Source organism: Martes martes (assembly GCF_963455335.1).
Source record: "Martes martes genome assembly, chromosome: X".
NCBI lineage: Eukaryota > Metazoa > Chordata > Mammalia > Carnivora > Mustelidae > Martes > Martes martes.
This window is the reverse complement of record NC_137897.1, coordinates 41,845,097-41,868,875: the sequence shown is the minus strand read 5'-3', so window position 1 is coordinate 41,868,875 and position 23,779 is coordinate 41,845,097. Positions and strand designations below refer to the sequence as shown.

Below are 23,779 nucleotides of genomic sequence, written 5' to 3'. Positions count from 1 at the left end.
ATGACTTCCCTTGTGGAGGAAAAGGAGAACAGGAGTACCAAGCAGCCCTCACCACCAAGGAGCCCAACAACCCTTACCACCCATATGGAAGCCCACAGCCTTGGCCAACGAGGTCTCCTGCAGTCTTTGCCAACCCTGGCCTCAGCTGATGGAGCTCCACAGAAACTTTGCTGCTGTGCCCTCCCTGAAGCAGGAATTGCTGCTGTACACCATAGAGCCAGAGCTTATGTATCCAACCCAAATTATACACTCACATCCAACTATAAGTAAAAGTCTTTATCCCAAAATGAGTCTGTGGAGTCTGGAAGAGGTGACTGCTCCATCACATGTGAAAACATCAACACAAGTGTACCAAAAACATTTTAAAAAATCAAGAAACAGAACAGCATCAAAGAATTAACAATAATTTTCCAGTAATTGACATCAAAGAAATAGAGATCTATGGACTTCCTGAAAGAGAATTCAAAATAAGTGTTTTAAGGAAGTTCAGTGAGCTACAAGAGAGCACAGATGAACCATTCAGAAAAACCAGGAAAACAATACATGAACAAAATCAGAAGTTCAACAGAAAGATAGAAATCATTTTAAAAAGAGCCAAACAAATTTCTGGTGCTGAAGAATACAATAAATGGAATGAAAAACACAACAGGGAAATTCAATTGAATATTTGATCAAGCAGAAGAAAGATTCTACAAATAGCTCATTTTAAATCAGTCAGAGAAGAAAAAAGAATGAAAAAGCATGGAGAAAAGCAAACAAATATATGCATTATGGGAGTCCAAGAAGAAGAGAAAGGGGCAGAAAGCTATTTAAAGAAATAATGTTTGAAAACTCCCCAAATCTTGGGAGGAGCATGGAAATCCAGATTCATGAAGCTCAAAAATCTTCAAACAAGATCAGCCCAAAGACGACTACACCAAGACATAATCGAACTGTTAAAAGTCAAGAACAAAAAAAAAAAAAAATTCAAAAGCAGCAAGAGAAAAGTAACCCATCAAATATAAGGGAACCCTAAGAGGACTATAAGAAGTTTTCTCAACAGATATCTTGGCCACAAAGAAAGTAAGATGATGTAATCAAAGTACTGAAAGAAAAAAAAAAAACCTGCGGGAATGCTATGCCTGGTAAAATTATCCTTTAAAACAAAGGAGAGGGGTGCCTAGGTGGAGCAGTCATTAAGCATCTGACTCTTGGTTTTGGCTCAGGTTGTGATCTCAGGGTCCTGGGATTGAGCCCTTTGTTAGGCCCCACGCTTCACATGGAGTCTGCTTGGGATTTTCTCTACTTTTCCCTCCATCCCATCCCCCATGCTTGCTTGCCCACTGTCTTGCTCTCTCAAATAAATAAATAAATCTTTTTTTTTAAAGATTTTATTTATTTATTTGTTAGAGAGAGAGAGTGAGCGAGCATAGGCAGAGGCAGAGAGAGAAGCAGGCTCCCTGCCAAGCAAGGAGCCCGATATGGGACTCAATCCCAGGACGCTGGGATCATGACCTGAGCCGAAGGCAGCTGCTTAACCAACTGAGCCACCCAGGCATCCCAGTAAATAAATCTTTTAAAAAATAAAATAAAACTAAGAAGAGATAAAATCTTTCCCAAACAAACAAAAACTGAAGGAATTTGTCACCACTAGACCTGCTTTATGAGAAATGTTTGGAAGAGGTCTTCAAATTTAAGTAAAAACACACTAAACACTATGAAAGCATAAATCTCACAAGTAAATGTAAATATATAGATGTATAAGGATTAATATAACACTGATAATTCATGCATTAATTTATGTAGTGGATAAATTACTTATAGCCCTAAATGCTTTGTTAATAGATACACAATATAAAAATAAGGAAACTCTGCCTACAAGAACACAAAGTTTATGTGTTGGGGGGGAGTAACAGTGTAATGTTTTTATACGTTATTGAATTTAAATTGTTAACAACTCAAAATAGAAGGTTATAATGCTAATTATTTTATACAAGCCTTGAGCCACCCCCCAAAAAACAGCTATAATAGATATACAAAAGATTAAAGAAAACCAAAATAAATCACTATGAAAAATAATCATTAATAATAAAGAAAAAACAACAAAAGAATAAGACAGGGTAAAAACAACTGAAAGACATACAGGAAGCAAATGCTAAAATAGTAATAGTGAATCTTCACTTATCAATAATTACTTTGAATATAAATGGATTAACTTCAGCAATCAAAAAACATGGAGTGTAATACTCTAGCTCCATCCATGCTGTTGCAAATGGCAAGATTTCATTCTTTTTTATGGCTGAGATATAGATAGATATAGATACAGATATAGATATATACCATTTCTTCTTTATCCATTCATCAGTCCATGGACATGAGCTGTTTCCATATCTTGGCTATTGTAGGTAATGCATTGGGGTGCATGTATCCCTTTGAATTAGTATTTTTGTATTCTTTGGGTAAATACCTAGTAGGGCAATTGCTATATCATACGGTAGTTCTACTTTAACTTTTTGAGGAATCTCTATGCTCTTTTGCAGAGTGACTGCACAAGTTTGTATTTCTACCAACAGTGCAGGGGAATTCCCCATAAGTCAATCAGAGAGACAAACAGCATATGATTTCACTCATGTGTAATTTAAGAAACAAAATAAATGAGCACTGGGGAAAAAAGAGAGAGAAATTGGCAAACTAAGAAACAGACTTTTAACTACAGAGAACAAATTGATGGTTACCAGTGGAGAAGTGAGTGAGGGGATGGGTTAAATAGGTAGTAGGTATTAAGGAGTACACCTGTGATGAGCCCCGAGTGTTGTATGGAAGTGCTGAATCACTATATTGTACACCTGAAATTAATATTACACTGTATGTTAACTAACTGGAATTTAAATAAAAACCTTAAAAAAAGACATGTACTGGCTGAATGTGTAAGAAATAAGATCCAGAAATATGCTGTCTACAAGAGACTCGCTTTAGATGGGCATTAAGGGGGCACATGATGAGATAAGCACTGAGTGTTATATACAACTAATGAATCATTGACCCCTACATCAAAAACTAATGATGTACTCTATGTTGGATAATTGAATTTAAATAAATACTGTATACTGTACAGTATTGTAGTTCCCTACAATTATTGTATTAATGTCAATTTCTGCTTCCAGATCTGTCATTATTTGCTTTATATATTTAGGTACTCTGATGTTAGGTACATATATTTTTATAATTGTTATATTTTCCTCTTGAATTGATGCCTTTATCATTATATAATGCCCTTCTTTGTCTCTAAAACCAGTTTTAGTCTTAAAATCTATTTTGTCTGATATAAGTATAGCCACCCCTGCTTTCTTTTGATTACTAATTTCATGAAATATCTGTTTTCATCTTTTCACTTTTGGCCTATGATTTTTTTATTTAAAAAAAATACCCATATAGTATGGGTAAATGCCTAGAAACATACAAACTACTAAAACTAAGAAAAAAAGGGAGAGGATTCAAATAAATAAAGTCAGAAATGAAAGAATAGACATTATAACAGATGCCTCATAAATAAAAAGGATCACAAGAAGCTATTATAAACAAACTGCATAACCTTAAAAAATAGGTAAATGCCTAGAAACATATAAACTACTAAAACTGAATCAGGAAGAAATAGAAAACCTGAATAGACCAATAACAAAGAAGGAGCTTGAATCAGTAATCACCATTCTCCCAATGAAGAAAAAGCCCAGGAACAAAAAAAGAAAAGCCCAGGACCTGATGGCTTCATGGGTGAATTCTACCATTCAAAGAAAAATTAATGCCAGTCCTTTCTAAATTCTTCCAAGGTTTAGATATTAAACCAGATACTGACACCAAAACCAGGTAAAGACACTACAAGAAAAGAAAACCACAGGCCAGTATCCCTGATGAACATGAATGCAAAAATTCCTAGGAAAATACTAGCAAAATACTGAATTCATTAGTACACTAAAAAGATCATACATTATAAACAAGAGGGATTTATCCCAGAAATACATGAGTGATTCAACATAAATTGATCATTCTAATACAATACATTAACAAAAGGAAAGAAAAAAAACACATGATCATCTCAAAAGGCACAGAAAAAGCATTTGACAAAGTTCAACACCCATTCACCAAAACTTTTAACAAAATAGGAATAGAAGGGTCTTGCCTTAAGCGATAAAGGCCATGTGAAAAGCCCATAGCTAACAACATAATCAATGACAAAAACTGAAAGTCTGCTTTCTAAGATCTGGTACAAGGCAAAGATGCTTACTCTCACACCTTATTTCAACATAGTACTGGATATCCAAGCCAATGTAATTAATCAAGAAAAAGGAAAAAAGCATCCAAATTAGAAAGAAAAGAGTAAAATTGTCTCTGTTTGCAGATGGCACAAGCATATGCATAGGAAAACTGAAAGCCTCAACAAAATTTTTATTGTTTTAATTTTAATTTCAGTGTAGTTAAAAGACAATGTTATATTTCAGATGTATAATATAGTGATTCAACACCTCCATACATCACCCAGTGCTCATTGTGACAAGCAACCTCCTTAATCCCCATCTCTTACTTAATGAATTTCCTCACCCACCTCCCCTCTGGTAACCATCAATTTGTTCTCTATAGTTAAGAGCCTGTCTCTTGGTGTCTCTCTCTCTCTCTTCCTTTGCTTTTTCACTTTCTTTCTAAAATTCCACATATGAGAGAAATCATATGGAACTTGTCTTTCTCTGACTGACTTACTTTGCTTAGCATTATACTCTCAAGCTCCATCCCTGTTGTTGCAAATGGCAAGATTTCATTCTTTTTTATGGATAAATAATATTCCATTGTGTGTTTGTCATATACATATATACATTATTTGTGTATGTATGTATGCATACACACACACACACGCACACACGCATATCACATTTTCCTTATCCATTAATCCACTGAGGGACATTTAGGTTGTTTCCATATCTTGGCTATTGTAAATAATTCTGAAATAAATATGGGAAAACTGATATCACTTTGAGATCTTGATTTCATTTCCTTTGGTTATTTACCCAGAACTGGGAATGCTGGAACATAAGATAGTTCTATTTTAAAATTTTTGAAGAATATTTATACTGTTTCCATAGTGGCTGCACCAATTTACATTCTCACCAACACTGTACAAGGGTTCCCTTTTCTCCCTATCCTTACCTGCGTTTGTTATTTTTTGCCTTTTTGATAATAGCCACTCGGAGTTGAGATGGTCTATTACTGTGGGGTTTCCTTAAATTCCAGTATAGTTAAAATACAGTGCTATATTAGTTTCAGATGTACAATATAGTGATTCAACAATTCCGTATGTCACCCAGTGCTCATCATAACAAGTGCAATTCCTAATGCCCATCATGGGGATGGATAAAATAGGTAAAATGTTATTGTGGTTTTGTGTGTGTGTGTGTAATCTCCACATACATCTTCTTTACCCATTCTTCTATCGATGGGCACTTGAAGCCAGAACAAAATTGTTAGAACTACAAATGAATTCTGTAAAGTTGTAGGATGTAAAATCAACATGTAACAATCAGGTTTCTTTTTTTAATTTAATTTTATTTTTTCAGTGCTCCAAGATTCATTGTTTATGCACCACACCCAGTGCTCCATGTAATACCTGCCCCCCTTAATACCCACCACAAGGCTAGCCCAATCCCCCGCACCCTTCCCCTCCAAAATCTTCCGTTTGTTTCTCAGAGTCCACAGTCTCTCATGCTTTGTCTTCCCCTCCAATTTCCCCCACCTTATTTCTCCTTCTCCCAATGTCTTCCTTGTTATTTCTTATGCTCCACAAGTAAGTGAAACCATATGATAATTGACTCTCTCTGCTTGACTTATTTCACTCAACATAATCTCCTCCAGTCCCGGCAATGTTGATACCAAAGTTGGGTATTCATACTTTCTGATGGAGGTATAATATTCCTTGTATCTATGGACCATATCTGCCTTATCCATTTGTCTGTTGAAGGGCATCTTGCCTCTTACCACGGTTTGGCGATTGTAGCCATTGCTACTATGAACATTGGGATACAGATGGCCCTTCTTTTCACTACATCTGTATCTCTGGGGTAAATACCCAGTAGTGCAATTGCAGGGTCATAGGGTAACTCTATTTTTAAGTATTCCAAAGTAGCTGCACCAACTTGCATTCCCACCAATAGTGTAAGAGTGTTCCCCTTTCTCCACATCCTCTCCAACACTTTTTGTTCCCTATCCTGTTAATTTTGGCCATTCTTAATGGTAAGGTGGTATCTCAAAGTGGTTTTGATTTTAATTTCCCTGATGGCTAATGATGATGAAGTCCTAGCAACAGCAAGCAGATAACAAAAAGAAATAAAAGGTATTCAAATTGGCAAAGAAGAAGTCAAACTCTCTCTCTTCACAGATGACATGATACTTTATATGGAAAACCCAAAAGACTCCACCCCCCCCAAACTACTGGAACTAATACAATTCAGTAATGTGGCAGGATACAAAATCAATGCACAGAAATCAGTTGCTTTCTTATACACTAACAATGAAACTATAGAAAGGGAAATTAGAGAATCAATTCCATTTACTATAGCACCAAGAACCATAAGATACCTTGGAATAAACCTGTACTCGAGGAACTACAGAACACTCATGAAATAAATTGAAAAAGACACAAAAAGATGGAAAAGCATTCCATGCTCATGGATCAGAAGAATAAACATTGTTAAAATGTCTGTGCTGCCCAGAGAAATCTATAATTTCAATGCCATCCCAATCAAAATTCCACTGGCATTTTTCAAAGTGCTGGAGCAAATAATCCTAAAATTTGTATGGAATCAGAAGAGACCCCAAATTGCTAAGGAAATGTTGAAAAAGAAAAAGCTGGGAGCATCACGATGCCTGATTTCAAGCTTTACTACAAAGCTGCGATCACCAAGACAGCATGGTACTGGCACAAAAACAGACACAGAGACCAATGGAACAGAGTAGAGAGCCCAGATATGGACCCTCAACTCTATGGTCAAATAATCTTTGACAAAGCAGGAAATAATATCCACTGGAAAAAAGACAGTCTCTTCAATAAATGGTGCTGGGAAAATTGGACAGCTGTGTATAGAAGAATGAAACTCAACCATTCTCTTACACCATACACAAAGATAAACTCAAAATGCATGAAAGACCTCAACATGAGGCAGAAATCTATCAAAATCTTAGAGGAGAACATAGGCAATAACCTCTTCGACATGGGCCACAGCAACTTCTTTCAAGACACATCTCCAAAGGCAAAGGAAACAAAAGCAAAAATGAACTTTGGGACTTCATCAAGATCAAAAGCTTCTGCACAGCAAAGGAAATAGTCAACAAAACAAAGAGGCAACCCACAGAATGGGAGAAGATATTCCCAAATGACACTACAGTCAAAGGGCTGATATCCAAGATCTATAAAGAAGTCCTCAAACTCAGCGGTCAAAAAACAGATAATCACGTCAAGAAAAGGGCAGAAGACATGAACAGACACTTCTCCAAAGAATATATACAAATGGCTAACAGACACATGAAAAAATGTTCATCATCCAATCAGGGAGATTCAAATCAGAACCACATTGAGATACCACCTCACACCAGTTAGAATGGCCAAAATCAACAAGGCAGTAAACAAATGTTGGAGAGGATGTGGAGAAAGGGGAACCCACTTACACTGTTTGTGGGAATGCAAGTTGGTGCAGCTGCTTTGGAAAACAGTGTGGAGATTCCTTAAGAAATTAAAAATAGAGCTACCCTATGACCCTGCAATAGCACTTCTGGGTATTTACCCCAAAGATACAGATGTAGTGAAAAGAAGGACCATCTGTACCCCAATGTTCATAGCAGTATCAACATGGACGGGACTGGAGGAGATTATGCTGAGTGAAATAAGTCAAGCAGAGAAAGCCAATTATCATATGGTTTCACTTACTTGTGGAGCATAAGGAATAACATGGAAGACATTAGAAGGAAAGGAAAAGTGGATTGGGGGAAATCAGAGTGGGAGATGAAGTATGAGAGACTGTGGACTCTGAGAAACAAATGGAGGGTTTTAGAGGGGAGGGGGTGGGGGAATGGGTGAGTCTGGTGATGAGTATTAAAGAGGGCATGTATTGCATGGAGCAGTGGGTGTGGTGCATAAAGAGTGAATCTTAGAACACTAAAAAAATTAAATTAAATTAAGATGTTAAAAAAATAAAATAAATAATTAGTCTTAAAAAAATAAAAAGGGGGAAATTCTGATGGTTGAAACAACGTGGATGAACCTGGAGGACATTATGTTAAATTAAATAAGCTAGACACAGAAAGACAAATACTGCATGAACTCACTTATATGTGGAATCTTAAATAGTCAAATGCTTGGGTGGCTCAGTTGGTTAAGTGTCTGCCTTTGGCTCAGGTCATGATCCTGGGGTCCTCATATGGAGCCCTGCTTTAGTCTCCTTGCTCTCTGGGGATTCTGCTTCTCCCTGTCTTTCTGTCCTTCTCCCCCACTCATGCTCTCTCAATCCCTCTCTCTCTCTCAAAGAAATAAATTCTTAAAATAATGAAATAGTCAAACTTATAGAAGCAGAGAGTAAGTGGTGGTTACCAAGTGCTAGGAGAGGAGGAAATGAGGAGAAGTTGGTTAAGGGATACAGAGTTTCAGTTACACTGAATGATGAATGAGTTGAATAAGTTCTGGAGATCTAATGTACAACAATGTGCCTATAAGTAATAATCATTCATTTTATATTAAAATTTGCTAAGAGGGAATATCTTGAGTGTTCTTAATACACACACACACACACAGAAGGAAAGAAAGAGATAACTATCTGAGGTGATGAATATATTGATTAATTTGATTATGGGTAATTATTTCACTGTGTGTATGTGTGTACATATATATGTATATCAGATCATCAAATTAAATATATATAAATTTTAATTGTCAAATACACCTCAATTTTTACAGTTCACTTTAAAAAGAAAATTAGTTTCTTTCTGGTGGATAGACTAGATGAAATCTAACATTCTTTTCAATTTGAGAAGTTTATGATTCTAAGATTTAATTAAGCAGATGAGAAAACTGAAACTCAGAAGAGTTCAGTTGCTTTGCCTGAAGTTACAGTTTATTATTGCAGAATTGAGATTTCAGATCTCCTAACTCTTAATCCATGCTCCTGGAAGAACATCTTATATTCTGACTAATTAATTATTTTCATCCTCTCTTCTAGTCCCCACCACTTGTGATTATGTAGTAGTCTAACACACAACTAGTGACATTAAGCCAGACAACTAGATTGTGTAGGGCATCATATAGATTCACGTTGGCCAAATGATTCTCTAGCTCATACATAGTGTTTTCATGGCTAATGATTTGGTCAGGATGAACACATTTTACACTTGTTGTCCCAGCATAATTACTAATAACTTCCCCTTTCACTGTTAAAGTGTCATGATTTGGATGCTATGGTTACCTTACCAATGGCCAACCCAGCAGGCCCTAATATTTTGTAGTTACTAAACCTTGATGTAACAAAGCAGTTGAGTTTAAGTTGCAGCAAAACCAGTGATTTTTTTATGTCTAAACATAGCCTTTCATCACATAAGCCATCCCAAACAAGATTCCTTTAAGGAAATAGATCTTTAGAAGATTTTGTGCCTTATGGGATGTTTCATTTGAGACTCATACACTTTGCAGATACTTTATGCTATTAAGTTCTCACATTTGGATAGTGCTGTAGAGTTTACAAAATGCCTAGACTAACAAGACCTTCTTTAACTAATAGAAAAATAATTACTGTTACCTATCTGGGTTTTGGATTGTGCTGAGAGGGATTCAGGAGATTGAGGAAATAGTCTTAACTGCCCTAAAACAACAAAGAGTATGGTTGGATTGATTGTCTTTGTATGAATGTATTCATCCAAATATTTTAGAGGGGATAAAAATAAAACACAAAACCCAACAACCACACACTGAAAGCCTTAAGTTAAACTGTCTTCCTTAGCATTCAGACATCAGTGGTTTGTATACATGCCAGTTTTTCATCTGTCTTCAAAATGGATTTTTAATCTGTGTCAACTATTAGAAAAGCCTGTAATGATATACTGTATTAGTTTCCCAGGATCCCCATAGCAAATTACCCTAAACTGTGTGAATTAAAACAACAGAAACTTATTCTCTCACAGTTCTGGAGTCGAGAAATCCAAAACCAAGGTGTCAGCAGAACCATGCTCTCTCTGAAGCCTCTAGGGGAGGATCCTTCTTTGCCTCTTCTTAGCTTCTGGTGTTTGTGTACATTCCTTGGCTTGTTGAACATATTATTCCAATCCCTGGCTCCATAATCACATGGTTGTCGCCTCTGTGTCTACATGCTCTGTATCTTCACATGGTGTTCTTCTCTGTGTGTGTAGCTGTGTCCAAAATTTCCTCTTATTATAAGGACACCAGTCATTGGATTAGGGCTATGTGTGGTCTAATTCAGTATGACCTCTTTTTAAATTGACTCTATCTGCAAAGACCTTATTTTCAAATAAGGTCATATTCACAGGTACTGGGGAATAGTACTTGAACATATTTGGGGGGAAGAACAGTCTATCCTCTGCCCACACCCACAAAACTCACAGCCTTCCTACATGCAAAACACATTAATTCTTAGCTCAAAATCTTACCTTCTAAATAATCTAAATCAAGAATGGATGAGATTTTTTGTATGACCCATCTTGAGTAAAAGTTTCTCTCTATTCATGGATTTGTAAAACCTAGAAAACAAGTTTTCTGCCTGCAAAATACAATGCTGTGACAGGCATAGGATAGACATTCCCCTTCTGAAAGAGGAGAAATGGAAGGAATACAAGGGTATTCCTAGGGTTGCTGAACTAAAGCAAACTGACAACCCCATAGAGCAAATTCCATTAGGTTTTCAGGCCTCAGAATAATTCTCTGGTGGCTTGATTTTCTTTCCTCTGGCCCTATTCTCTCAAGTTCACAGGGTTGGGAGCCCCCACTCTAACAAAGGAAGTGGATCCAGGAATACAGTGGCCTCACCTCCAGGCCACCACTCTCTGGCTTCTGAACCATCCTCAGCATCCCTGCTGACCTCTGAGCCCCCTTAGAGTCATTCTTCCATTTTGTTGAAGAATAATACATGTTCACAGCCAAGTAACTTTATCAACTTGTTTTCTGCCTGTAGAATCCCCAAAGTCTAACAGTCTTCATTTGGTCCCATATCTGACCCTTTAGTCCAAGCTGGCAATGTTTCTGCTGAGATAGTTTATTGGATCTATGTGTCACATGTCTAATCCCTCCAGCAAAATTTATCCAGCCACACTCTTAGGCTCTCTCCAGAGCACATTTTCTCATGTTTTGCAATATATGTAGGCTAATAATTTTTCCAAATCTTCAAATTCTGGTGACTTTTTGCTTAATAGTTCTGGAAAGGACTGAAACTTGCACATTCTAGGAGAGAACTCATGTCACTCTGTAATGAAATGATCTGCTTAAGAAGTTTTCTCCTCCACTAGACTATGAGCTCCCTAGAGGCAAGAACTTTGGATCATTTATCTCTACATCTCCAGTATCTAGCTTCATCAGTGACACAAAGTTGGCTCTTAGTAACTATTGGAAGAGGGAAGGAGGTTGGAAGGAAAGAAGGAACATATTTGTAGAGTTATAATTCAGTGATTTGGGAAGTAGAAAGGTGCTGGGAGCTCAGACTGCCAAAGCCAAGACTATGTCAACTTCCTCAGGACTCTTCACCATCTACTCTGATTTTCTTGGGGCTTTGTCAGGGTCTAAGCATGAAAGAAACATTGCAATCAGAAAGTGATTCCAGATCAGGTGAGCTTTTAGCTCATCAAAGTAGCTTTTCTTTCTGGAAGCTTCCTGGTCAATCCAGCTGCAGTTTAGCACATAGCTAGCCTGCCAGAAGGGGTAAGGATGGAAAAGAGAGTGCCATGTGTAGGCCTAAGTTTAGATGGCTAATTCCTGTAAATTGATCAAAGCTGAATACTTAATGTGCTAGAACCCTCAACAGCTCTCTCTCTCTCTCTAATGGACCACTATTGGCTGGCATCAGGGAGAATATATAGTTCTTTCTAAAGTCTTGTTGTGCCTTTATGCACCCTACCCATTATATTTTATAAATATAACCCATTACTTATTGCCAAGAAAAAAAACTAAATGTGTACACCTATGTCTACACTTGAGAGGAAAGCAGAAAGGAAAAAAAAAACAGACATTCACAGGAATTAGAGAAAAATTGAAAGAGTCCCATAGAATACACACACAGAACAAACTTGGGTGCTTTTGGTGCCCACCACTTCCTTTCTCCTTTCAACCCCAAACTGCTTTCCCCACAGTCATGAAGAGTTAGGCTGTGATAAACAAATGCAACACTTACAGGCAGGTTAACAGTAAATGTCAAATTCATGAATTCATGAAATAGGGCACCAAACAGGATATCATTTCGTGAAGGCAAGGACTATGTCTTTTTCATATAGCTCCAATCCCTTGAAAGGTGCGAAGCGCATAGTAGTTACTCAGTAAATATTTGTTTAATGAATTTTGGATGAATTAAATTTATTAACCAGGAAACTGCTATAGGTAGTCATAGTATAGCATTCAGGAAAAAAGAAATGTTGCAAAAAGAAGCCCCTGAGATGAAACTGTTGTGCAGGTAATGCACTACTCTGCTTACCTGGCAGCAGTAAGTCCAGGAAAGGTAATGTATATCTCCAGGAGATAGTTAAAGCATTCCTTAGCACAAAATCAGAGATTCCTGCCTCCTCCCTTTCTTTCCTGGCCAGATGACTTGGATTATCACTATATTTCCAACTGACCACCTCCTTTAGCTGACTACTAAAAGAGAACCAAGGCCAAGTTTAGCCGAACTAATTTTGCTTAGACTAAATCAATACAGTGGTTTGGCCAAGCAGTACAGAGATCATTGCTCCTGTCTTCAGCTCCAGTGGCAAGATCTACCTTCCTGTTCTTTTTCCCTTTCCAAAACCACTGGGGAAAAGAAAAACTGGAGGTGGGAGATTTATTAGATATTGGCTCCAATATTTAGTCTTCTTCTTCACATGCTCTGACACCTAACTGGCCATTTTAGACTTAGAAGCAAATGTTCTGCCCTTCCCTAATATGTCTCTATAATTAACTCTCTATTCTCTCTTCTCTTTGATTTATTTTAGATACCTGCAGCAGAAAACAACCCTTTCCTTACTGGAATGCACTATTGGTACTCCAGTCACAGCTCCCGGACCCAGCACTGCAATGTCTGTCGGGAGAGCATTCCTGCCTTATCTAGAAATGTTATCATCTGTGAAGGTACCTTTCTGATTACTTTAGGAAATGGAGCCCAGTGGGTGGAGATAGGGGTGAAGGAGCTCATGTGGCTTTAGTGTCATTGATTCATACTAGGTCGTTGACTCTAATGTAAGGTTAATTCTGATACTTAACAGACTGAAGAAGAGAGATGGGAAGAAGCTGGCATGAGAGGAAATTGTCATGAATTAATGGGGGGTTGGGTCTGAGAGAATTGGACAACATGGTTACAACAGTTGGAATAACAGAAATCACCTCATTCTTGCCATCAGTTTCCATTCAAGTCATATAGTCAGTAATTTAGCCAGTAAGAATAAAAAGGAACTAGATAATAGAAATAGGCCTTTGGAGGTGGATCAGAACTATTTAGATGCATCTAAGTTCTAACTTTCAGAGAAGCTTAGGGAAGGGCCTTAGAATCTTGATTGTCACCAGATTCACATCCCTCTTCTTTCTTCCTTTTTTCATAGTGTGCAAAGTGAAGTCTCACCAATTATGTGCTTTGAGAGCAAGCAAAGATTGCAAATGGAATACTTTGTCTATCACTGATGACCTCTTCATGCCTGCTGATGAAGTAGTGAGTACCAGCCTACAGCCAATCTTTCCCATCTCACCTTTAGCCAGGATACACAGGGGAAGGAAGACTTCTTCCTGTCTCCATGCAACCCAAGTAGACTTCCTCCCTAGGCTTACAATCCAACCAATCTAGAAGAATGAAAGCCCCCTACTTCCAGCTGTCATCACTTGCTAGCATTGGAGTGAGGATGGCAGGACCATGAAGAACATTGTTGAGGTTACTTAATGTCCTCCATGGGGTAGTATAGTTACTCCAGTTGGCCCTTTCTCTCCTTACATCTCTAACTTTTACCTCTTATCTTTTTTTTAACTTTCAGAAGACTATGCCTCATCAGTGGGTAGAAGGAAACATATCTGTCAGTTCTCAGTGTGCAGTATGTCATGAGAACTGTGGCAGTTACCAAAGACTTCAAGATTTCCGATGTCTCTGGTGTAATTCTACGGTAAGTCTTCTCATCTCCTTGATACTTAGAGAACTTAACTTCTAGAGAAGGGGTGGAGTTAAGCTATGTGCCTACACATAGATAGAAATCTCAGAGACCCTTACCCCAAAATAGATTATGCAGCTTACATAGTATAGAGCTCAGTATCTTGCCTTTACAGATAAGGTTATGGACTCTTGGAGAGAAACACTTGACTCTCATCTTTAATGGTTCTTAATTGGTGAGGTCTACTAGCAAATGGGAAAAGCTGAACTATGTTATGACAGTACAGGCAATTTAAAAAAATATGTTGAGTCTATCCTTAAAAAACCTTCTCCCTTCCTTATTCACTATTTCCTGGGAACTTATAATCTTTGTTAATTAATAATGGTAGATAATATTAACATATTACTATTGCCACAATGTATTCAGTGTTTTGTGTACATGGTCTCATTTAATCCTTAAAACAACCCTAAACTAGGCCTCGTTGTCCCCATTTACAGCTGAGAAAAGTGAGGTTCAGAAAAATGAAGTCATTTGCTCAAGGTCATGCAGCCAGGAAGCAAAGAGTCTTGATTCATACATAATTCTGCAAAAATCATATTCTTAACTACAATACTACCATGCTTCTAAACTAGTAGTTCTTAACTGGGGGTGATTTTGCCCAACCCACAGGAAACATTTGACAATATCTGGAGACATTTTTGATTGTTACAACTTGGGGAAAGAGGGTGTGCTATGGGCTTGTAGTAAGTAGAGGTCTGGGATTCTACTAAACCTCTGATAAAGCACAAGAGAGTGCAAAACAACTATCTGGTCCAAAATATCAATAGTATCAATGTCAAGAAACTCTGATTTAGACTTTAGCTTTTAGATGCTCCCATCAAAATAGTGCTCAAACTATTCTGGACAAGAAAAAACTAAAGTATGAGCTTCTTTTTAGAAGACTCTGGGTCCCTCTACCTTGCTCCAGTTCATTAGTTTCTCTTGAAAAGGAGCTTGTGCCTTCATCAGGCATCCAAATTTTTGCAGCTGTCCCCAAGGAACACCTCTAGATCACATGGATCTAGTGGATGAGTATAGGTCCCAAGAACTGTAACCAGCAGAGAAAGAGTTCTTACCTAGCTACCATGCCCAGGGTTCAGAAAGGGGTAACAATCTGAGGAATCCAGTGTTACTGTAGAAGAGGACTTTTAGCATATCTTCATAATTATGGCCTGAAGGGCAAGCTTCTAATTAAAAACACATCTAAATGTCCACTGTCATACTTTTTAGAGACGTAGGATAGACACCATCTTTGTGCTCTCCCTCTGCCACACTCCAAAGTGCCAGTATCTCCAAGAGGGGAAATTTTACCTGCATCTGGTATGCCTGGGTTTTTTTGGTTTTTTGTTTGTTTGTTTGTTTGTTTGTTTGCAGCTGCTGCCCAGGTGATCCCCCTTTATCGCCTGGCTCTGCTGGCCAGCAGGGCTTTCATTCCTGGGTCCAATGGGACTATAACAAATGGAGAGAGGGTTCCTGGCCAACTACCATAAACAGGGCACACAAAACAGCAGGCTGAAAAGAGGCCTATTTGTTTGTCCAGGCATTTCAGCCTGAAGGGCAGGCTTCTGGTTCAACACACATCTAGGAGCCTACTAAGATGCTCTCTGAGGATGAAAGCCAGTGGGTATCATTTGCACTCTCCCTCTGACTTGCTCCATGTTGCCAGTACCACCCAAAAAGGAGCTTGCACACTTCACTAGCACACCAATATTTGCAACTGCCATACAGGGAACACATCTAAGTCTCCCAGCTCTGGTGGCCAGTGGGACATATATCTGCAGTCCCACAGGACTATATGTATTTGCATAATTCAAAAGCTGTTTAAGGATCTGGCTTCTAATCACCTGAATAAGATGCTGATTGAAATCCTCCCCTTTGGGACACTGACATGTTTTGGCACACCCTCAATTACTGGGAGTCACTAGAAATAAAATAGGCTCTTCAGACAATCATAAAAATTTGAGAGAAAACCAAGAGCTAAGGCAGGAGTGAATAATAAGGTCCAGCCCTTACACAAGGCCACACCCTCTAGGCTGAGAGAGGTAGCTATTCAATTGATAGAAATCAATGCAGAGAATGAAGGAAAATGAAGAAACAGAAGAATATATTCTAAATAAAAGAACAAGATAACACCTCAGGGGTGCCCGGGTATCTCAGTTGGTTGGTTAAGTATCTGCCTTTGGCTCAGGTCATGATCCCAGAGTCCTGGGATCAAGTCCCACATCAGATTCCCTGCTCATTGGGGAGTCTGTTTTACCTTCTGCCCCTCACCCCACTCGTGCTCTCTCTCACACACTTTCTCTCAAATAAGTAAATAAATTCTTAAAAAAACACAAGATAACGCCTCAGAAAAAAGTACTTAATGAAATATAGAAGGGTTATTTACCTGATAGAGTTCAAAATAGGGGTACTTGGGTGGTTAAGTCAGTTAAGCATCTGCCGTCAGCTCAGGTCTTGATCCTAGGGTCCTGGAATTGAGGCCCATGTCGGGCTCCCTGCTCAGTGGGGAGTCTGTTTCTTCCTCTACCCTCCCTCTGCTCATGTGGTGCTCTCTCTCTCTCTTTCAAATAAATAAACAAAATCTTTTTTTAAATGTTCAATATAATGGCCATAAAGATACTCACCAAGCTCAGGAGAAGAATGGATGAACACAGTGAGAACTTCAACAAAGAGATAGAAAATATAAAAATGAAGAAGAAACAAATAAATGGAAAATATTCTGTGCTCATGGGATGGAAAATTAATATTGTTAAAATATCCATACTGCCCAATCCATAAATCTATAGATTTATAGATTTAATGCAATCTCCACCAAAATTTCAATGGCATTTTTCACAGAACGAGAACAAGTAATCCCAAAATTTGTATGGAACCATAAAAGACCCCCAAATAGCCAAAGCATCTTCAGAAAGGTAAAGGAAGTGGGAGACATCATGCTCCCTGATTTCAAACTATATTACAAATCTATAGTAATCAAAACAGTATGCTACTGGCAGAAAAACAGACTCATAGGTCAATGGAATAGAATATAGAACCCAGAAATAAACCCATTCATATATGGTCAATTAATTTATGAAAAAGCCAAGAATATACAATGGGGAAAAGACAGTCTCTTCAATAAATGGTGTTGGGAAAACTGGACGACCACATGCGAAAAAATGAAACCAGACCACTATTTTACACCACTCACAAAAAATTAACTCAAAATAGATTAATGACTTGAACATAAGACCTGAAACCATAAAACTCCTAGAAGATAACATGAGCAGTAAGATATTTGGTATTTGTCTTGGCTATGATATTTTTGTATTTGATACCATAAACAAAGGAAACAAAAGCAAAAATAAATATGTGACTACACTTCTGGGTACTTATCCAAAGAAAACGAAAACACTAATTTGAAAAAATCTATGCACCAATTTATGTGTGCATATCTAATAATAAAATTTTACTTCATTAAAAAAAATCTATGCACCAAATTACACCACTGTGTTATTTACAATAGTCAAGATATGGTAACAACTGAAGTATCCATGGACAGATGAATGGATAAGAAAATGTGATGTATATAATAATGGAATATTATTCAGCAATAAAAAATAAAATCTTGCCATTTGCAACAACATGAGTGGACCTGGAGGGCATTTTGCTAAGTGAAATAAGTCAGAAAGGCAAATACCATATGATCTCACTTATGTGTGGAAACTTAAAAAAAAAAAAACACATCAAACTCATAGATACAGAGAATAGATTGGTAGTTGCCAAAGTGAGGATTGGATGAAATGCATAAGAGGGGGGTTATTTTTTTAGCCACTGTATGGTACAGCATTACTTTTTGATGTAGTGTTCAATGATTCATTAGTTGCATAATAATGCCCAGTGCTCATCACACCCCATACCCTACACCCCTTCCCCTCAGAAACCCTCAGTTTGTTTCCCAGAGTCCATAGTCTCTCATGGTTTGTCTCCCTCTCTGATTTCTCTCCCTTCAGATTTCCCTCCCTTCCCCTATGGTCCTTCCTGCTATTGCTTATGTTCCACATATGGGTGAAACCATATGATAATTATCTTTCTCTGCTTGACTTATTTCACTTAGCATAATCCCCCCAGTTCCATCCATGTCGATGCAAATAGTGGGTATTCATCCTTTCTGATGACTGAATAATATTCTATTGTATATATGTACCATATCTTTTTATCTATTCATCTGTTGAAGGGCATCTCGGCTCCTTCTGCAGTTTGGCTATTGTGGACATTACTTCTGTGAACATTGGGGTGCAGTGCCCTTTGTTTTCACAACATCTGTATCTTTGGGGTAAATACCTAGTAGTGCAATTGCTGGGTTGTAGGGTAGCTCTATTCTTAACATCTAGAGGAAGCTCCATTCTGTTTTCCAGAGTGGCTGCACCAGCTTGCATTCCCACCAACAGTGTAAGAAGATTCCCCTTTCTCTACATCCTGGCCAACACTTGCTGTTTCCTGTTTTGTTAATTTTTGCCATTCTAACTGGAGGAAGGTGGTATCTCATTGTGGTTTCGATTTGTGTTTCCATGATGGCTAGTGAAGTTGAGTGTTTTTCATGTGTCTGTTAGCCATTTGTATGTCTTCTTTGGAGAAGTGTCTATTCATATCTTCTGCCCATTTTTGACGTGATTATCTGTTTTGTGTGTGTTGAGTTCTTTGCAGATCTTGGATATCAGCCCTTTATCTGTAGTGCATTTGCAAATATCTTCTCTCATTCTGTGGATTATCTCTTAGTTTTGTTGACAATTTCCTTTGCTGTTCAGAAGTTTTTTGTCTTGATGAAGTCCCAAAAGTTCATTTTTGCTTTTGCTTCCCTTGCCTTTGGAGACATGTCTGGAAAGAAGTTGCCATGGTTGACATTGAAGAGGTTACTGCCTATGTTCTCATCTAGGATTTTGATGGATTCCTGTCTTGTGTTGAGGTCTTTCATGCATTTTGAGTTTATCTTTGTGTATGGTGTAAGAGAATGGTTGAGTTTCATTCTTGTGTATGTAGCTGTCCAATTTTCCCAGCCCCACTTATTGAAGAAACTGTCCTTTTTCCATTGGGTATTTTTTCCTGCTTTGTCAAAGATTAGTTGACCATAGAGTTGAGGGTCCTTTCCTGGAGTCTCTATTCTCTTCCATTGTTCTATGTGTCTGTTCTTGTGCCAGTACCGTGCTGTCTTGGTGATCACAGTTTTGTAACATAGCTTTAAGTCAAACAGTGTGATGCCCCCAGCTTTGTTTTCCTTTTTGAACATTCCCTTGGTGATTCAGAGTCTTTTCTGGTTCCATACAAATTTTGTAATTGTTTGTTCCAGCTCCTTGAAAAATGCCAATGTATTTTAATGGGAATGGCATTAAAAGTGTAGATTGCTCTGGGCAAGATAGACATTTTAACAATGTTTGTTCTTCCAATGCATGAGCCTGGAATGTTTTTCCATCTTTTTGTATCTTCAATTTCTTTCATAAGTGTTTTATAGTTTCTAGAGTAAAGATTCTTTACCTCTTTGGTTGGATTTATCTCAAAGTATCTTATGGTTTTTGATGCCATTGTAAATGGAATCGATTCCCTAATTTCTCTTTCTACAGTTACATTGTTAGTGTATAGGAGAGGAACTGATTTCTATGGATTGATTTTAGGTCCTGCCACATTGCTGAATTGCTGTATGAGATCTAATAATTTGGAGGTGGAGTCTGCTGGGTTTTCCACATATAGTATGTCATCTTCAAAGAAAGAGTGTGACTTCTTCTTTGCCAGTTTGGATGATTTTATTTCTTTTTGTTATCTGATTGCTGATGCTAAGACTTCTAGCACTATATTGAACAATAGTGGTGAGAGTTGGCATCTCTGTCACGTTCCTGACCTTAAGGAAAAGCTCTTAGCTTTTCCCCATTGAGAATGATATTCACTGTGGGCTTTTCATAGATGTTTTTTATGATATTGAGGAGTGTTCCCTCTATCCCTATACCCTGAAAACTTTTAATCAGGAGCAGATGTTGGACTTTATCAACTACTTTTTCTGCATCAGATGAGAGGATCATATGATTCTTGTATTTTCTTTTATTAATGTGCTCTATCACATTGATTGATTTGCAAATGTTGAACCACCCTTGCATACTAGGAATAAATCCCACTTGGTTGTGGTGAGTAATCCTTTTAATGTACTGTTTGATATTATTGGATCTAATGTACATTGGGTCTTGTTGAGAATTTTGGCATCCACGTTCTTCAGGGTTACTGGTCTGTAATTCTCCTTTTTGATGGGGTCTTTGCCTGATTTGTGGATCAAGGAAATGCCTGCCTCATAGAATGAGTTTGGGAATTTCCCTTCTGTTTTTTTTTTAAGATTTTATTTATTTGACAGAGATCACAACTAGGCAGAGAGGCAGGCAGAGAGAGAGGAAGGGAAGCAGACTCCCCGCTGAGCAGAGAGCCCAATGCGGGGTTCGATCCCAGGACCCTGAGATCATGACCTGAGCCGAAGACAGAGGCTTTAACCCACTGAGCCACCCTGGCACCCCTGTTTCTATTTTTTGAAACAGCTTCCACAGAATAGGTATCATTTCTTCTTTAAATATTTGGTAGAATTCTGATGGGAAGCAGGGAATCTGGCCCTGAACTGGTGTTTTTTGGAAGGTTTTTGATTACTATTTCAATTTCATTACTGGCTATTGGTCTATTCAGATTGCCTATTTCTTCCTGTTCCAGTTTTGGTAGTTTATAAGTTTCTAGGAAGGCGTGCATTTCTTTCAGGCTGCTTAATTTGTTGGCATATAGTTGCTGGTAATAATTTATAAGAATTGCTTCTATTTCCTTGGGGTTAGTCATGATCTCTCACCTTTTATTCACGATTTTGTTAATTGGGGTCCTTTATCTTTTGTTTTGGACAAGTCTGGCCAGTGGTTTATCAATCTTATTAATTCTTTCAAAGAATGAGCTTCTAGTTTTGTTAATTTGTTCTACTGTTTTTTGGTTTCTATTTCATTGATCTCTGCTCTAATTATTATTTCTCTTCTCCTGCTTGGTTTAGGTTTTATTTAGTGTTCTTTCTCCAGTTCCTTTATGTATAAACTTAGCTTGTGCATTTGAGATTTTTCTAATTTTCTGAGAGAGACTTGGATGGCTATGTATTTCCCACTTAGGACCCCCTTTGCAGTATCCCATAGATTTTGGACTGAAGTGTTTTCATTCTCATTAGTTTCCATGAATTTTTTAAGTTCTTCTTGAATTTCCTGGTTGACCCAATCATTCTTTAGCAGGATGCTCTTTCACTTCCAAGTGTTTGAATTCTTTCCATTTTTTTTTTCTTGTGATTGAGTTTCAGTTTCAAGGCAGTGTGCTCTGATAACATGTAGGAAATAATCTCAATCTTTTGGTATTGGCTGAGACCAATACCAAATACTGTGACCACATACTGTGACCCAGTATGTGATCTATTCTGGAGAAAGTTCCATGTGCATTCAAGAAGAATGAGTATTCTGTTGTTTTCGGTTGGAATGTTCTGTATATATCCATGAGGTCCATCTGGTCCAACGTATCATTCCAAGCTCTTGTTTCTTTGTTGATCTTCTGCTTAAATGATCTGCCCAATGCTGAGAATGGAGTATTAAAATCTCTTACTATTCATGTATTACTGTCGATATGATTCTTTATTTTTGTTAACTGCTGGCTTATGTAGTTTGCTGCTCCCAGGTTAAGGGTATAGATATTTACAATTGTTAGATTTTCTTGTTGGATAGACTTTTAAGTATGATATAGTGTCCCTCTGCATCTCTTAATACAGTCTTTACTTTGAATTCCAATTTGTCTGATATGAGAATTGCTACCCCAGCTTTCTTTTGAGGTCCATTGGCATGAAAACTGGTTCTCCGTCTCCTCACTTTCAGTCTGGAGGTATCTTTAGGTTCAAAATGTGTCTCTTATAGACAGCTTGTGGCTGGGTCCTGTCTTTGTATCCAATCTGCGACTCTGTACCATTTCATGGAAACATTTAGGCCATTCACATTGAGAGTAACCACTGAAGTATATGTATTTATTGCCATCCTATTGTCTGCACAATCCCTGTTTCTATGGATTCTCTCTGTAAATTTCTGGTCTATATTACTCTTGGGGTGTTTCTCCTTTTATAGAATCCCCCTTAATATTTTTTTGCAGGGCTGGTTTTGTGTTTGCATATTCTTTTAATTTCTGCCAGTCCTGGAAGCTCTTTTTCTCTCTGTCTGTTCTGAATGACAGCCTTGCTGGATAAAATATCCTTGGCTGCATGTTCTCATTTAGTATGCTGATTATGTTGTGCTAGCTCTTTCTGGCTTGCCAGGTCTCTGTGGACAGGTCTGATGTTATTCTGATGTTCCTCCCTCTGTAGTAAGAAATCTTTTCCCCCGGTAGCTCTCAGGATAGCTTCATTGGTTCTAAGATTTGCACGTTTTACTATTGTATGCCGGGATGTTGGTCTGTTCTCATTGATCTAGGGAGGGTTCTTCTCTGCCTCTTGGACACAAATACTTATTTCCTTCCCTGGATTAGGGAAGCTCTCAGCTGTGGTTTGCTCAAATATACCTTCTAGTCCTCTCTCTCCATTCCCTCAAGGATCCCAATAATTCTGACATTGGAACATTTCATGGCATCATTAATCTCTCTAAATCTGTTCTCATGGGCTTTTAGCTGTTTATCCCATACCTTCTTGGCTGCCTTCCTTTCTATCAATTTATCGTCTAAATGACTAATTCATTCTTCTGCCTCCTTTACCCTAGCTGTTAGAATATCTAGTTTAAACTGCATCTCATTCATAGCATTTTTAAGTTTGGCCCGATTAGCTCTCATTTCTGCCTATATTGTCTCTCATAGTTTTCTCAAACCTGGCTATTGACTTCATAATTGCTACTTTGAAGTCTCTCTGACATCTTACTTATATCCAGATCCATTAGGTCTCCAGAAGAGACCACTGTCTCTGGTTCTTTTATTTGTTGGGAGTTCCTCCTTCTATTTATTCTGTTGAGGGCTATTGAGGGGATGTACAGAGTTCAAAATATCGACCACAACCCAGGAAAAATGCACCTTAGGATGATCCAGAGCAGTCAGAAACCACCACAAAAAAAGCAAAGCCAAAATGAAACTCAAGAATAAAATTTATAAAATTAAAGAAGAATTTAAAATTAAAAATTGAAAGAAAGGGAAGAAAAAACAGGGGGGTGAAGTGTGGTGGGGGCTATAATCTCTCCGTGTGGGCAAGGTAGGGTATTTCAATTCTTCTTAGGTGTATTTTGTTCTGTTTGTTAGAGGACACAAATTCCCAGAGTTACAGGGAAAATAAAACTGGTAGAAAAAAAGGTCTATATTGAAGCATTTATCTATGTAAAAAATATACCTGTGAAAAAATACAAGTTAAAAACCTACTATGAAA

The 23,779-nt window shown here is 37.8% G+C and overlaps 1 protein-coding gene across 1 annotated transcript in view; it reads left to right on the top strand.

Annotated features, from left to right (window-relative positions):
• Positions 1 to 23,779, top strand: part of DGKK (diacylglycerol kinase kappa) — a gene marked incomplete at both ends in the record, with an annotated part of 164,171 nt that overhangs the window by 61,445 nt on the left and 78,947 nt on the right. Inside the window, 3 exons of the mRNA XM_080795697.1 lie at positions 13,192 to 13,327; positions 13,795 to 13,901; positions 14,218 to 14,343. Coding sequence (XP_080651823.1) covers positions 13,192 to 13,327; positions 13,795 to 13,901; positions 14,218 to 14,343 — 369 coding nt within the window. The remainder of the gene's footprint in view (positions 1 to 13,191; positions 13,328 to 13,794; positions 13,902 to 14,217; positions 14,344 to 23,779) is intronic.